This window comes from Anarrhichthys ocellatus, unplaced genomic scaffold, assembly GCF_004355925.1.
Source record: "Anarrhichthys ocellatus isolate YVR2014 unplaced genomic scaffold, GSC_Weel_1.0 scaffold2, whole genome shotgun sequence".
Classification (NCBI taxonomy): domain Eukaryota; kingdom Metazoa; phylum Chordata; class Actinopteri; order Perciformes; family Anarhichadidae; genus Anarrhichthys; species Anarrhichthys ocellatus.
This window is the reverse complement of record NW_022280032.1, coordinates 11,683,050-11,698,137: the sequence shown is the minus strand read 5'-3', so window position 1 is coordinate 11,698,137 and position 15,088 is coordinate 11,683,050. Positions and strand designations below refer to the sequence as shown.

The 15,088-nt window shown below is 42.3% G+C and overlaps 2 protein-coding genes across 5 annotated transcripts in view; one reads left to right on the top strand and one right to left on the bottom strand.

The window, feature by feature from the left end:
• The window catches only part of iqsec3b (IQ motif and Sec7 domain ArfGEF 3b), a 25,874-nt gene extending 22,761 nt beyond the window's left edge, over positions 1–3,113 (top strand). Inside the window, exon 15 of one of the 4 annotated variants that reach the window (XM_031860895.1) lies at positions 301–3,113. In XM_031860895.1, the coding sequence (XP_031716755.1) occupies positions 301–720 (420 nt within the window). In that variant the 3' untranslated portion in view covers positions 721–3,113. The remainder of the gene's footprint in view (positions 1–300) is intronic. The other 3 variants (XM_031860904.1, XM_031860921.1, XM_031860912.1) reach the window with 3 other exon arrangements.
• Positions 3,114–3,569: 456 nt separating this feature from the next.
• Positions 3,570–15,088, bottom strand: part of ptprq (protein tyrosine phosphatase receptor type Q) — a 35,725-nt gene continuing 24,206 nt past the window's right edge. Inside the window, exons 42-63 of the mRNA XM_031860934.1 lie at positions 14,675–14,950; positions 14,201–14,572; positions 13,314–13,423; positions 12,914–13,100; positions 12,575–12,813; positions 12,366–12,435; positions 11,830–11,988; positions 11,308–11,599; positions 11,142–11,215; positions 10,935–11,034; positions 10,615–10,743; positions 9,317–9,361; positions 8,651–8,677; positions 8,372–8,453; positions 7,729–7,819; positions 7,511–7,587; positions 7,151–7,285; positions 6,890–7,015; positions 6,501–6,646; positions 6,233–6,368; positions 4,234–4,357; positions 3,570–4,140 (exon numbers count right to left, since the gene is read on the bottom strand). Of these exons, the coding sequence (XP_031716794.1) occupies positions 4,103–4,140; positions 4,234–4,357; positions 6,233–6,368; positions 6,501–6,646; positions 6,890–7,015; positions 7,151–7,285; positions 7,511–7,587; positions 7,729–7,819; positions 8,372–8,453; positions 8,651–8,677; positions 9,317–9,361; positions 10,615–10,743; positions 10,935–11,034; positions 11,142–11,215; positions 11,308–11,599; positions 11,830–11,988; positions 12,366–12,435; positions 12,575–12,813; positions 12,914–13,100; positions 13,314–13,423; positions 14,201–14,572; positions 14,675–14,950 (3,035 nt within the window). The 3' untranslated portion in view covers positions 3,570–4,102. The remainder of the gene's footprint in view (positions 4,141–4,233; positions 4,358–6,232; positions 6,369–6,500; positions 6,647–6,889; positions 7,016–7,150; positions 7,286–7,510; positions 7,588–7,728; positions 7,820–8,371; positions 8,454–8,650; positions 8,678–9,316; positions 9,362–10,614; positions 10,744–10,934; positions 11,035–11,141; positions 11,216–11,307; positions 11,600–11,829; positions 11,989–12,365; positions 12,436–12,574; positions 12,814–12,913; positions 13,101–13,313; positions 13,424–14,200; positions 14,573–14,674; positions 14,951–15,088) is intronic.

Below are 15,088 nucleotides of genomic sequence, written 5' to 3'. Positions count from 1 at the left end.
CACACACACACACACACACACACACACACACACACACACACACACACTATCCAAAAGTTTCCTGCCATGATCTTTGACCAAAATCTCTCCTTACCCTGCTACCCTTTTGTCTTTCTGGGCTAGTGTGTGTAAAACATGATTGAGAGAAAAAGAGTTGGAGTGTGTGTGTATATTTTGCATGTGCTCGCTCTGCACCACTACCTACCTGCATGCCCATGTGCGTAACACACCAGAGGGCTGCGTAGAGGCTGCGTTCAGGCTGGTAACTCCTCATGCGTTCTCTGACTGTTCCTAAACTAGGTGTCAATTCACAACAGGCTGCAGACCTATCAACTGAGCCAGCCCAGCATTGAGTCGACACCTCTGGCCCTGGCTGCACCACCCGCCCTGCTCAGCTCCATCCAGCCTGGAGAGCTTCGCCCAGAAACACTCATCCAATGCCAGCAGATCGTCAAGGTGATTGTCGTGGACCAGAGTGGGCGAGGGCGGATGGAGGCCTTCCTCAGCCAAGGCCCGACTACCCATCAGCTCATCCAGTCGGCCATGTCCACACCTGTGCGCGTCAGAGAGGGGGATGGCCCTCAGCCTCCTCTGCCACCTCCACCTCCACCTTACAACCATCCCCACCAGTTCTGTCCCCCCGACTCACCCATGCCCTTCCACCACACCCTGCCTCTTACCCGTAGGCGCAACTCCAGCGGTTCCCGCAGCATCGTCTGAGTCGACGGCTACTCTACTAACCTTGGGGGCCAGACACAAGCCTCACACTCACATACAGCAACAGACACATGCTGGAGCACTAGTCGACTCTCTTTGATTGGTAAGATTAAAGCATTGGTAAAAAAAAATGTATTGAGGAATATACTGCATGAGTCGAGTAAAAGGACAAAGGAAAAGGAAACCAACAAGAATCTATTCATAGTCTGGGGTTGTTTTTGAACATGGAGTAGTTTTGAAAGACAACTTTTCTTCTTTCTTTTGTCTCCAACATGTCAACCAGTAGCTGATGGTGTTGTCTGTCTAGATTTCACACTCTTAAGAGATCTTGTGACTTTGCTTTTTAAATGTCACCTTTCCAACAAATGTGTCTGTGAGCTGACTGTGAAACCGAGGGGCATTGTCAGAAAAAGCAAACTCTGGCAGCCCTGAAAGGACAAGGGATCGCTTTAAATATGGAGAACAAAACTCAGTTTTGTTTTGTTCTCTTTCATGATATTGATGTTAAGTTCACACCTCTTTGTTTGGTCCAGGTTTTCAGTGTTAGATACCACTCTCAGTGAAGAATCATTTCAGCAGAGCTAATCTCGCTTCTCCTCACCGCAATCTTTTTTTCCCCTCATCTCTGCGTAATGTGAAGAAACGAGAATACCAGCTTATTTGTTTCCTTCATCTTCTAGGGAACAGATAATCAGTGTGTGAGGCAGAAGGCCAAGAAAAAGATAAACTGTTCTAGCATCTCTACCCTGTCATGTGCAGTAAAGTGCAGTAAGCAAGGATGTTGCTACTCACTAAACTAACCTAAAACCACATCCTGACGACAATCATATTTTCCTGTCCTTAATTGTTGTGTGTTTTGCTAAACTTGTGTGAGAAGAAATCTTCACAATAGTGTGTGACTGCCCTGATTCTGTGGCATTTTGCTCCCACAGAGCTCAGGAGATTATTTGCTGCACTGTAACATGTAATATCTGAGTTGTACTGAGAGCAGCGTGCGTGTGTACTGTGCTCAGTTTGCTTACTCATGGGCAGCAGGGAGTAGGGCTGGTAATTAATCCAAAACAAGGCTGCAATAGCCAGAAGGAAGCCTTTCTCCTGCTGGACACTTACTTCTAATGGGTTAAATAGTGTGAATACTGTTATTACCTTTGGATTTAGGCAGTATCTGTGCCCAGAAAACTCTTAACTTTTGTTCAAAAATTGATATAATTTGCTCCACAAACGGTAGATCAAGGTCACCTCACAAAAACATCACTCCCCGCTCACGAATTATATTTTTCCTTGCACACTGAAAGTTATATAAGCAGAGTTGCATTTCTATACTGAATGTTAATTAGGGGGAAAACTGAAGATGGAATAACATGGAGTAATCACTGATTTCATCATCGGGTTGTCCGTCCAGTTTCGATGGTTCGAGCTTGAGCCAGTTTGTACAGCAGATTGCAAATCATCCAACTGAGACACACCGAACATGTCTTGTACCTTTTGCACCACAGAATATATTGGATATATTGTAAATAGATAATATAGATTTATTCTGAAAAAGTGGTTGGTTTGCCCAGTGTGTATCTACGTATGTATTTGTACAGAGAAGAATCTAGTTTAAAAAAAAAAGGATATTATAGTTATTATAGCTATTATTATTATTCGCATTTAATGTGAGGGGGCGTCCTAAATCCTACTGCAACGAGAGACGGGAAACAGGCAGCTTTTGTAGAACACACTCCAGTTACCATGGTAACACACACTGATATTAATACAGATCTACATTCATCATGAAATTATAGCGTCGTATTATTATAAAATAATCAAGAGATGTTAAGCCTGCCAAGGTGTGTAAAGGGCTATGTTGTATTGATGAATATGTGCAGTGAAACACAGGTCATGCACACACGTGCATACACAACCACACACACACACACACACACACACTGACATACACACACATGCACATAGCTGCTAAAGCACATCTTAGAATCAACTTAGAGACTGATTTCTCAAGTCAGCTACCCCACTTTGTTTCCTGTAAACTCTGACTGACTTGTACTATACAGCATGATATTGTTTTTTTTGTTTTTCTCATTTACAGTACACGGGGGCAGATTAATTATATGTTGTATCATTATTGTCAGGGCATGTTGGGCTGGTTGATGTCATTTTCTCCCCTTCCTCCTCTACTTCCTTTCTGCCCCCCCCCCCCGCCCCCCTGCCTTCTCCATGGTTGTCATGGAGACGCACCAATCTGCATCCTCACTGTGGAGCACTGTCATTAATCTTTGCACCCTCACAATATTTCTAAAAGGGAGATTTCTTAAAGATCAACATGTTTACTAATGGAATATTTCTAATTTTTTTTTCTGTTCAAAGAGAATGAAAGAATAAAGTAGTTTTTACTCTCGGTCCTGAACTGTCCGTCTGTGTGTGTGTGTGTGTTGACGCCGGAATCGTCTCCACAATGTCTGCGTCTGTATCACTCCCGGCCTCTGTAATGAATGAATGTGCTCCAGGTGTGCAAGGAGGACGGTGGAATGAAGGCGCTTATGGGAAATCAGTCTGCACAGGTGTTCCAGTGTCCTCCCAGCACAGTGGGCCCGAACTCATTCATTAACAAATGAGAAAGCAATATTGAACCTGACTTGTACTTGTGGACTGTCAAGTTGTGTGTTGTCGTGAGTCTGCATGTGTGTGCGTGTGGGTGTGTGTGTGTGTGTGCACGATTTAGAATACATAATTTCCCATGGATGCTGAGTCTGTCCTCTAAGCAATAAGACGAGCAATTTGTTAATTCGCAGGAAAGTTCAAGTGTTTTAGCGTTAAGTGTCATGGTCAGAGAAAAAATACAAGTTACTTTTATTTTTGCAAATCACTCTTGAGAAAGGATAAACAAAACAGAAATGCTGCCAACACTTCAACATAGTCAGAATTAAAACGAGATTCCGTTTTGGCTGAATAAATTAGCTTACAAAAACATAGGTAACATCAACATAATACTTACAATACTCAGTGAAATCAATTTGTGCAAAGTATCTGTATAGGCTTACAAATGTGAAGAAGCTATCACACTCAGCTCACCGCTTTGCTCTTTTCTCCCCGTCGTTTCTGACATTCTTTGTCACTGTCTCACCCCTTTTGTTTCTCTCACTCGCTTTGAAAACTAGTGGCCAAGAGGTTCATTAAATGGAGGACTGTACTGAGAAGTGGGTTGAAGTGGAGCAACAAAGTCTTAGTTGACTGACAGATCGTTCAGTTCAAACAGTGCTGTTCGCTTCCTGTTTCTCCTCCTCCCTCTAACCTCGTGTGCTGGAGGCGGCCAGTCCAGAGTCTGTGCACAGGTTGCCTTCCAACAGGCCTCACTCTCCCCCAGGCAAAGGTGTCCCCTCAGTCTTTACATAGTGGTCTCTTCCCATTCCAGCTCAACATCACCTGAAGACCAGTACACATGTGTGGAGTGAGCACTGTGCACGTGTGTTTATTCAAGTGTGTGGGTGCATGTGAGTGTGTTTATATGTTGTTTACCTTCCATGGCATCCAGGGAGTCCATCTTCTCCAGAGCTGAATAGCTGACAAACCAGATGGATTGGCTGTTGCCTTTGTTGTTTAGAAGTTCCAGTGTACTTTGGTGCAGGAAGATGTACTGGGCCTGACACGCACACGCACATACACATTTACAGACACTGAGCAGAAGTCCATAATATCCAATTGGTGTAGAATTGAGTCGGGTGTCCTACTGGCTTATGCTGGTGATCATTTCAATACAACAACCTTGATTTGTGTCCAACTGTCTTCTGTCTGTTAACGGCAATAAAATAATACACATTGTTTTTGTTACGAAATACTGGAAAGAGCAAATTGATTTTGGATTGCTTGAATGTAAATCAATATTATGTCACTTGACATAAGGCTTTTATTCTCTCTTTCAGGACACAAACCTAACAGAGCTGGTTTACAGATTTAATTCCAATTTGGACAGACAACATTTTAAAGACTCAAACCTAGACTACAATAGTTGGAAATGATTACTGGATATCATATTTCAAGATGGCTTTCCTCTTAAATAAAAGTGTCTCACTGAGTGCATATGCTGAAAAAAGGTTTTCAGGCTTCCTCCTGTTTTTTGGCCCATAGACGATACTCATTAGAGCGCTTCTCTGGCTGAGTGGAGAGAGACGGACGCTTGAGACCGCCGTGCTTCAGATGAATGCACAGAGCCACTCTTTTGTTTGGACCATGATGGACAATGATGACTTTCACCCCTGAAAGAATTTGGTTTACTTTCTATCTGCGTCTATTTGTTAACCTAAATGAACCAAAACCAAATGAGATCAATAGACAGCTGTTGACCCGAGGAGAGGACCTGAGCAGGCCTGACCGAGCTGGCCCAGCCACTGCAGGGAATGAGTGGCGCTATGGCAGAAAGTTAGTCCAAGTCACTGTGGTTCAGTTATGGTCTGCATCATTTATCATACGCATGGCCTGTTAGAAGCTGGTATATACATAAAGTAATTAATTCCTCTAGCCTAACAACAATTTGTTTTACTAGTCTACCTGTGCTGTGTCACATTGTACCTACTAAAGCTGAATTTAAAGCAAATGTGTTTGTACAATCTGCCTCATGAATTCATAGCTTTATTCAATATTGGTGGATGTGGAGATATATGAAACGCCTGTTAAATTTGTCATTTATTATCATTTTATAGTAAAAAAAAACATTTTTGGAGCCCAAGAATGGAAAGCAAAGTAGGATCCTGGAAGTATGAAGTACCTTTGCAAGATCTGATTCATATTTACAATAACTTCAACATTTCCTTTTGTTTTTACTTCGACAGCAAGTGTTTTAGAGAAGTTAAAATGTGGGCTTGTTTAAAGCTGTCTGCAACATTGTAATAGTATATCTAATATCTAATATTGTGATGGCCTCTTAAAGCCAAAGCTCTTTTTCTCATATTTACTGGACTACAATGCTAACAGCTAGCTGTCTGGCACACTCAACACTGCTGTCTCAAAGAATCAAGCAGCTCTTGTAGCTGCAGACACTGCAGGCTCATACTTTCAAACCAAAAGAAATGCACAGAACATCTAGAAATAATAAGACCATAATACTGAGGAAAAGCACAGGCACTAGGCAGAGGGTCCCTGCAGGCACTGAGACATACACCACTGCTCTGCGAGTAATGACTGAATCGGGTAATTTTAGGATATGTTCATGCTGTTTTAAGGGGGGAATCCTGCTCAGCATATGTCTTTAATCCACCGCCAGATCCTTTCCCTTTGTCAATACAAGAATTTACCAGATGTTTTCTCGTGGGGATGGGATCACAGCAGGACATGAATTAAAAAAAAAAAGTAGGACAACTAGACTGCCATTTGTGAGTCTTTGATGATTCTTAAGTGTACTGGAACAACTTAAGACAACACACTGTATAATAACCCTTTTTTTGTCTTTTGTTTATTCTCTCTGGGTTGTGAAATTCAACCACAGGAATAAAATACATGACTGTATTTGAATTGAACTCACCAGATTCTGTACCATGCACATCCGCTCCCTGCGGAGTTCAGCCAGCAGGCCATAAATATCCACAAAGTCGTGATCTCTGACGTGCTGTATAAGGTGGTCGAGAGCGATAAACACACCTGTTCTGCCCACACCAGCACTGAGGAACAATGAGAGATGGACTTTGTTGATGAAACTCCATTTTGCCACCAAAAACAGAATAAAGTTCACTTTACTTTAATGACTTTGCTATAGTTTATGCAGTGTCAATAAACTACCACTGCCATGATACCTGCAGTGGACCACTATAGTGGTGTTGTTGTGTCTGTGAGCTCGGACAGCTTTCACAAACTTAATGAGAGTGCTGCAGGACTCTGGGACTCCGTGCTCAGGCCACGATGTGTAGTTGAAGTGGCGAACCAAAATATAGTGCCCATGCTGCACAGAGGAATTTATACAAGAAAAAAATACAAGTACAATTAATATGAAATGTAGATAAAAATGTACTTAGCAAAAGGTTTTGTGTTTGCCAGAAGTGGAACAAATAACTCTCTACACAGAAGATCAACACCACTCTCATATCTGTCAGTTCATTATGAAGCAGGAGACTGTTAGCTCAGCTTGGCATAAAGACTGGAAACAACTTCGCATGTGTGCATGAGGGGTTGTTAGCTTAGTTACCTTTTCTACTTTCAGGGTTCTGACAGTCCAGTCAGGAAGGACTTCCTCTGACACCTTTGAGATGAGAATGTCACTAAACACAGACATTGGCTTATTGTCCTCTGGCCAATACTTGTGACACCGAATCTGAAATGTCACACACACAAACACATCAGATCTTCGCAGCAGATATAACCCTCCTTCTGTTAAGGAGCCCAAAACGGAGCCCCGCTTGTTCTCTGAATATTATTTCATAACAGTGGAAAATCTCTCATAACACACTCTGCCTTTCTCATAACACTGAGTGAGCATGGCGATGGTGTGGGTTCCCGTTTCCCAGATCATTCTCCAAAAGTCAGCCACTGTGCCAGGCAGAGGACCCTGGGTGGCTATGAACTCATTTGGACAAAGGTAGCCCTAGAAAACAGAAAAAGAGAGGCAAGTGATTATATTCGCTAACTCAAAAATCACTCCAGCAACATAAAGACCTATTGAAATTATAAAACATTATTCACTCGCAAAATCTTGAAAAGGTTATCTATCCTACAGAATCACAAAAGGACAGGGAAATCTCTAGAACAAACTCCTCTCATGCGGAGGAGTTAACCACTGGGCTTTTAGCATCTGAAAGCTGGCACTCACTGAGACAAAGCTGGCGTTGATGTAGTCAGAGCCCGCAGTGCCCGGTTCAGACAGCAGTTTCACTCGGTTGTTATTGTCTGGACACAGTTTAGTGAGTTTAGTGAAATGCAGCTGATGTGAAATCCATTTGCAGTTAATGGTAGAACTAACACACATAATTTTGAGTATACTATAAGTATCATGACTCTAGAATGTTAATTTTCAGCCTGATCACTTACAAGGTTTGATGTTGGGAAAGCGGTTCTTTGATTTGTTCCAGGGCAGGTCTGCATCTGTGGTGGCCAGGTCCTGCAGCAGTTTTGGAAGCTCCTTGGGAGATAATATGTAACACATCAGTATTCAAATAGACACACAGACATGAGGTCAAATGTCAGGGCACGTATTTTGAACTTAAAAAATAAAACAAAAATGTCCCTTTTACACCTACTTCAAAGTTATTGGTATTACATTTTTCTTTACTTAAAAAATACTGTTAAAATCCAGAAAGCGGCAGAAGTCTGTAAGTTGTGGTCTTAGATGGATGCAGTAGAGAAAGAGGTAAGCACGCACCTTCCAGCAACTATATAATTTGTCAAAAATGACAAATAAAGCAGGGAGAGGTGCAAAAAAAAAACAATGACAAAAGCTTTTATTGATTTTGTTTGCAATGACTTTCCATGCGTCTTCACTGTCTACACTAAATTCGTATTATTATCTGCTTTCTGTGATGGACCTTGTGATGGACCAAAAGCAGACGTTTCTTCATGCTCCATTTATTTAGTCAATTCCGGGAGATTTTCTGTTATTTCATCCCATTTTATATGTTTCTACATTCTACACAATTATGATAAACACTGGTCCAGGTTGTAGGAAAACACTTACAGCAAACTCCTCTTGGAACTTAGCATTGTCATTGGCACACAGATCCTCTACGTGCTGCAGAAAAGACTTCTTGTTGACGGGCCTGACAGAGAGGTAAGGGGATGAAATACATCGAATGTGAGGAACAGAGAGAAATGTAAAAAAGCTCTGTAACAACATGCTATTTTCTGCTAGTTTATTCTAAGATAAAACATATTCTTTATACGGAGCCATACAGAGCATACTGATCTATGCTGCAACTATTGTGTGTATATTCATTATTTATGCAGGATGACTTACTTGAGTGATTTCCTGTAGCTGAGCAGCCTGGACAAAAATAGACAGCAAACATCAACCAAAAATAATCAAATTAACTAAATAATCACAACCCACACTGTGGTATTTCTGTCCATGACAACTGAACTGATCCTCATTGCAAAGAGTACATGGCATAGTATGTTAAAGCAGAGGAGGTTTAACCATTTATAATCAAATCCACTTTGATTAAACACGTTTGACACTCTGATGTTCACGTTTCTTTACAATGAAACATGTGGTCATTCCCTCTATGGATGTTGTTTCTTTGCATTACTGAAGACTTGTCGCTACGCAGATCTTTCGCTTTCCACTTATGCCCTCTAAGGCCGCCAAGCTTTCCAAGCAATTTTGAGATAGTGAGTGGGTAAACAAATTAAAATGGTCTCAAGCAGAGGAGTGTCTGCACAGCTCTACAATTCCTGCCAGTGATGGAGGAAAAGGAATAAGGCTGAAACGCTGATGTCACTCGTTCACGCAACTGGCTACGTCCATGAAAGGTTTTATAAGCAACACGGATGGATGATTTAAACCTTAATGGGTAACATGACAATGACACCCACATAGTGATGACTGAAAGGTGGAATGCAACATGCAAAGAAAGCATACACACCAAAATGTGGCACACACATGTCAAAAAGCCCAACTTACTGGATCACATAAATCTCTTTCCGCCTAAAGAAGAAGGAAGAATACCTGGTGAGAGAAAAGTGCTCAGTTTGAGAAAAACAAAGCCAAGGTGAGCCGATGCAAGTGCTGTGCAAGGAATGTTATTTGTGCCATTCGCGTGACAAGAATCAAGAAAAAGTGTGTTATCATATCATAAACTGAGTTTAAAAATGTGGTGTTTATACAAATCTCAGCTCCAATAAAGCAGAGAGATACACGAACCTAATGATGCCAACTTACAAGACAGCTGGCGCAGCCAAGCGGTGATCACAACATGCAACGGTGAAAAACCTACAATCATGCTTTTTTGGACATTTAAAATGAGTGGAAAGCAAAGTATCCTCAGGAACTGCCTCCTTTTTCAGGACTACAAAGAGTCACTGCAAAAATGTTTTATTGGAAGTTTATTAAGGAAGGCAAATATTTGCTCAAGTAGGTTCTGTTATATTACTTTACACATACAGTAAGAGATAAGGGACAGCTATCTGGCAAGAAGAAGCCCTTTTATTTATCCATCTTCTCTCATGTGGGCTTTATGTTTTTATGTTCCTGTTCATTCAATTCCTCTTGAAGACAAGCCACATTTTACGACGTCCTTCACGAACCCCTGTATTTTTGGTTTATTTTTGTATTTTGTCATTAAGTAGGTGTTCTTTAGATGTTGGGGATGGAGGGTGTTCAGAAAGTTTATGCTTATTGGTTGTTCCGATGCTGATTGGAAAATAAATATATAAAAACTATTTTATTTGTACTACTCATGTTAAAAGCTTTTCTATCTTGTAGTTTCTTGCCTCCTCTTAGCCATCGGTGACCTTAATACACCAAAACTAACACTGAGTTTGACATTGTTTCTCACCAGCTTGCAGCACTTATTGTCTGCACACTTGTTAGTGCCAAAGCAGAAAAACAGAAGGGCCTTGATGCTGAATTTGTATGAGAGGATGGTTGGAGAGATGCAGGCAGGATGACTTGTCTGTTCTGCAGAGAACTGAAGATAAACTATAAAGCCACAATAATGCTGTGTTATTTCATAGTGCTGCTGCTTCTATTTTCTGCACACACTCTACAACACTAGAAGGTTTTGTGCTGGCAGGAGCGCACATGAAGTTAGCTGCAGCAAAGAGATTTTTGTCTTGTTGACTTGGATTTAATATCTTGTCTGCAGCAGCTAAATCAAGCCTGAACTCATGTAGTGTGCAGCCAGTCTTAGCTGCGAACAATGTGTGTGTTATACTTGGTAAAGTGGTGCTTTTAGATTACAACTGAACACACAGACTAACCGGTTGAGTTTTTCTTGTTTCAGCTCCAGATCCGCTACAGCGATCAGCTGATCCAGTTTACACTTTGTCTCTATGATCTCTGCCTCTCTGGGTGAATAAGTCCCGCCCTCCTTCTTGCGCTGGTGGATCCTAACATGTCAATAAAATTTAGTTAATAACAAGGTAAATGCAGAGTAAAAATCAGATTTTTTGCAAATCATACAATGCAAAATTTGCTACACATTATGTTCCACATTGTAATTTTTGTGCTTTGACACTAAATTGCAATCAATGTTGCATATGAATGTTGGCAAACAATTGAATGCCTGTTGCCATCTTACTTGACAGAGCCACAGATGATGATGATGAGCAACACAGCCAAAAAGAAGGAGAGCAGAACACCCAGAATGATCTGCTCTTCTCTCGTCAACAGCCCGTCCGCTACAGAGAGAGGGAGAGGAGAAAGAGGTGACAACATCACACAGGACTATAGAGGTTTTATATTACATTTTTTGGATTTAGAGAAATACAGATATGAATATAAATACCTGCAGTTTTGACATGATCCGAGTACTCAGAGTCTGTGTATTGGCCATTGATGTTCGTGGCTCTGAACTTGAACCTGGTAAATATGGAACAGCCTAATATTATTATAAAACATGTACATACAATGAATTTTAAATTGTTGTGGGGTTGAGTGTGTCTTGCACTCACACATAGACCGTGTTTGGCTTCAGAGGCCCATTGCAGAAATTGTCAGTGTTGTTCTCCTTTATACAGTCATTATTCCCTCCGATCACGTACGTTCCTGCCGTAGTGTGATTTTGTCTCACTGCAGGCCGACCCCCTGCAGACACAGTGCGACCACCTCTGACGTGCGTGTCTGTGCGCAATGCCCCGTCCCCCAAAGAACATGGCGGGTTGGGGAACCCCTTGTCGGTCAGGTAAGGGGCAGGACGATCAAAAAAGGCATTCTTCCAGTCGGTCAGGTTCTGGATGTCCTTTACTGTGACAGGATGAGTGAGTCAGTTAGAGAGGAAAGGAATCGCAGGGGGAATGAGTCAAATTTCGGCTGACGTTAATCCCTTTTGCATACATTTTGACTTTTGTGAGCTTAGGACAGAGTGACGTACTGTAAAACAAGATTCTACTTGAGGCTTAAAGCCAAAAGCAAGGCTGATACCCAAGTGTATTAAACTAAAAGTGATGGCTGTCAATATTTTTGAAGAGTCATACCCCCTGACTCGGCCACGATGACCTGAATTTCTTGGATTGGTCCGTTGTCATCCCTATAGAAACAGGCAGGCATGCGGATGGTGATACTCCTGTGGGTTACCATGGCAACCCCTCCATGGCCTAAGACTGCCTCAGGTCTTTGGGTTGGCTTGGATGGGGCTTGAACACACGCATGCGTGAGCACAGAGGAGCGTGCACACACACACACACACACACACACACACACACACACACACACACAAACAAACAGACAGACAGACAGACAGACAGAGGTTGTTGTGTGCATACAGTGTGAAGATGTGGAATTAGTCTGATGCATTTACATATAAGTCATGACAAACAGACCACTGCTCAGTCCTCTACATCATCAACACACATCTGACAATATTGCTGAGTTACATTTGCTGTGTCAGAATAGGCCTGCAGTGATACTGTGCAGCAGCAATTCTCTGTTTTCGCAAAAAATGCTGCAACAAGAAAGGGAGAAACCCTGTGGAGGGATCCGGTGCACACACACAATACAGAGGGACTGGTACCTGTGATCCCTGTAGTTATCTGGACATGTGGGCTGGGTGGGCTCCTACCAGCCCCGTTCTTTGCTGAAATCTACAGACAAATAGAAGAAAGGAGGGAGAGGGGGACAAGCACAAAAAGTAGTCAAAGAAAATTTGACCAACATTAAAGTTGTTTGGGTTTGGGCTGTGTGTATGTGTGTGTGTGTATAATGTGTGTGTGTGTGCTTCACCTGTATGCTGTAGCTGTGTCCTCCCTTTAGGCCCTCTATGACAGCACTCATCATGTTTTGGTCTCTTTCTGTGATATTAAGGCTGATGTTCTTGACCAGATGGTCTTTTTCGTAGATGTACACAAAGTAAGCAGTTATGTTTCCGTTGGGCTCCTCTGGAGGGGTGAAAGTCACCTTCACACGGTTCACTTCCTCTGGGATAACTGATACCATCACATTCTTGGGAGGGTCTGTGGGCTCTTGGGACAGAGTAACAATGACATGAGAAATAATAATGATTTGGGTATCTTTACAGGTGGGCAGAAGCCTGATGCACCCAAGATGTAAATTTCCACGTACCCTCCTCCATTGTCTGAAATTCAATAGGCCCGATGGATTTCCCATCACTGGCCGCGTACTCCAACGGACCAGTGAAAGCAGTGATAGTCACCAAGTAACGAGTGAAAGCAGTCAAGTTAGTCACAACGACAGTCGTCAACTCTCCTGGAGCTCTGACTGTTGAGATGTTCAAACCAGGACCATCCACCTGGTGTGACAGGAGAGTTCATGGAAATATTTAATGCTTGTATGTGGATGAGCAGAGTTGGATTAATTTCATATGATTCGCATTTTAACACACCGTATGTGAAAAACTCAGAACAGATCAACACAGAGGTATGTTGGTCAAAGAACATCTGTGTGTTTTACAGTTATTGGTGACATGTTGCGTTTGTGTAAAACCAAAACTCAATGAACTGACCTGCACAAGATACGAAGTCGGTCCAGAGAGAACAGCTGGAGCGTCCCATGAAATGCGAAGGCCGTTGGAGGTGGGCATCACTTTTAGGTCCCGGGGAGGGTCATCAGGGTCTGAGGGAGGAGATAAGGGAAACACAGAATGCTTATGATGTGCTATCAAATCAAAAGAACCCTGTTAAATGTTGCTTTGTTATCATGCCAATGTCGATTGATGCTTCCAAGACATTAACTCTTTGAATGTAAGCCATGCTTTTGTGGTCATGTGGCCTCTAAAGTGTTGTTTGCCTTTTATGTATGCGTTTGTCGCGATTGTGAATTAGCTGTGAAGTATTAATGTGGACAGGGGTTACGACTCTGCAGCCTGCTTGTGTTTTAATATTGTGCACTGCAATGATGAATCATGTAATTTTCCACTGATCTACTATCAAACCCATTCATATATTCAGATGTTTCTGTCATTTCAATTCTAGAGTAAAAATACTGCTACTATTATTTAAAAGAATAATAACAGGGTTTAACAAGACAAACTGCCACATCACAGTAAGTGCAGGGTAGCAACACAGTGCTATGAGAATGTGAACCACTCAAAAAACAAGAAGAGGAGGTAGTGGACAGCGTTTTCTGCTACTTATGAATGCTGAATCTCTGAACAACTCAAACTTGCTATAATACTATAGCATGTGAAGAGAAAGATTTCCCTTGATAGCGAGATACAATTTAAGTTTGTTTAGGTCTTGTCAAGAAGATGCCCAAGTTACTTATGAAAAACCAAACATCAATCTAGATAGGATTACATTTATTCTTGCTGGAATTCCTGGAAATAAATACTGACTAACTGCAACCCTCCCCTGGCAACACAAAAAGATACCATCACTACGACGCTCTTACTTCCAGCCAGTGTACGTGCGTAATTCCAGTGTGTATATTCCCCAACTCCAGCGTTGGTCACAGCAGCCACTTTGAAGCGGTAGTATCTGTACTTAGCCAGGGAGTAGAGTGTGACACTGTGGTTCTCTTCAGTGCCATCCGAAGCATTTACTGACACTGTGGCATTAGAGTCCACGCAGTCTGATGTCAGTTCGTCCTCTGGGGCCGGCTGTGCAGTAGTTAGTGTGTTTGGTTCACAAACAGTTGAAAGCAGCTGTGCAATGATGTGGTACTCTTTCAGGAGGCCTGGAATTGAAAACGGTGGAGCCCACTGAAGTGTCACATTGTTAGGTGTGACCTGAGAGATGGTGAGGAAGCGAGGGGCAGCTGGGGCTGTTAATGTAGACAAAAGGATTGAATGAGGTATCCATTCAGTATTGCTGTATATTAGCAATTAAAAGCCAAAATGTTGCACGATACAAAAAAACTGACTACCTGATTCAGGAAGAGTGGAAGTAGTACAATTCAGTCCGTCTCCGGGTCCTGCAGAGTTTACTGCGGCAACAGTGAGTGCATACTTCTGGTCTGGAGACAGCCCAGTCAACGTGTACTCTGGTGTGTGAGCCTGGTGCGTGTAGGACTGTGAGTCTACCTCCACTAGAATCTCATAAAAAATGATCTGCCCATTAGGGTTGGCTGGAAGTTCCCAAAACAGCTGTATTGAATCCCAGCTCACTCCTGAGCAAGAGAGGTTCCCCACAGCATCAGACACTGCAGACAGAGAGGTGATACAGTGGAATTGTTATCCTAACATCAGCTTTGGTTGGCATTCTTCACTGTCCACTGTAAGAGGAAAGAACCAAAAATGATGTCAGTACTGGCCTGTTGCACAGGACTCTGAATAACTGG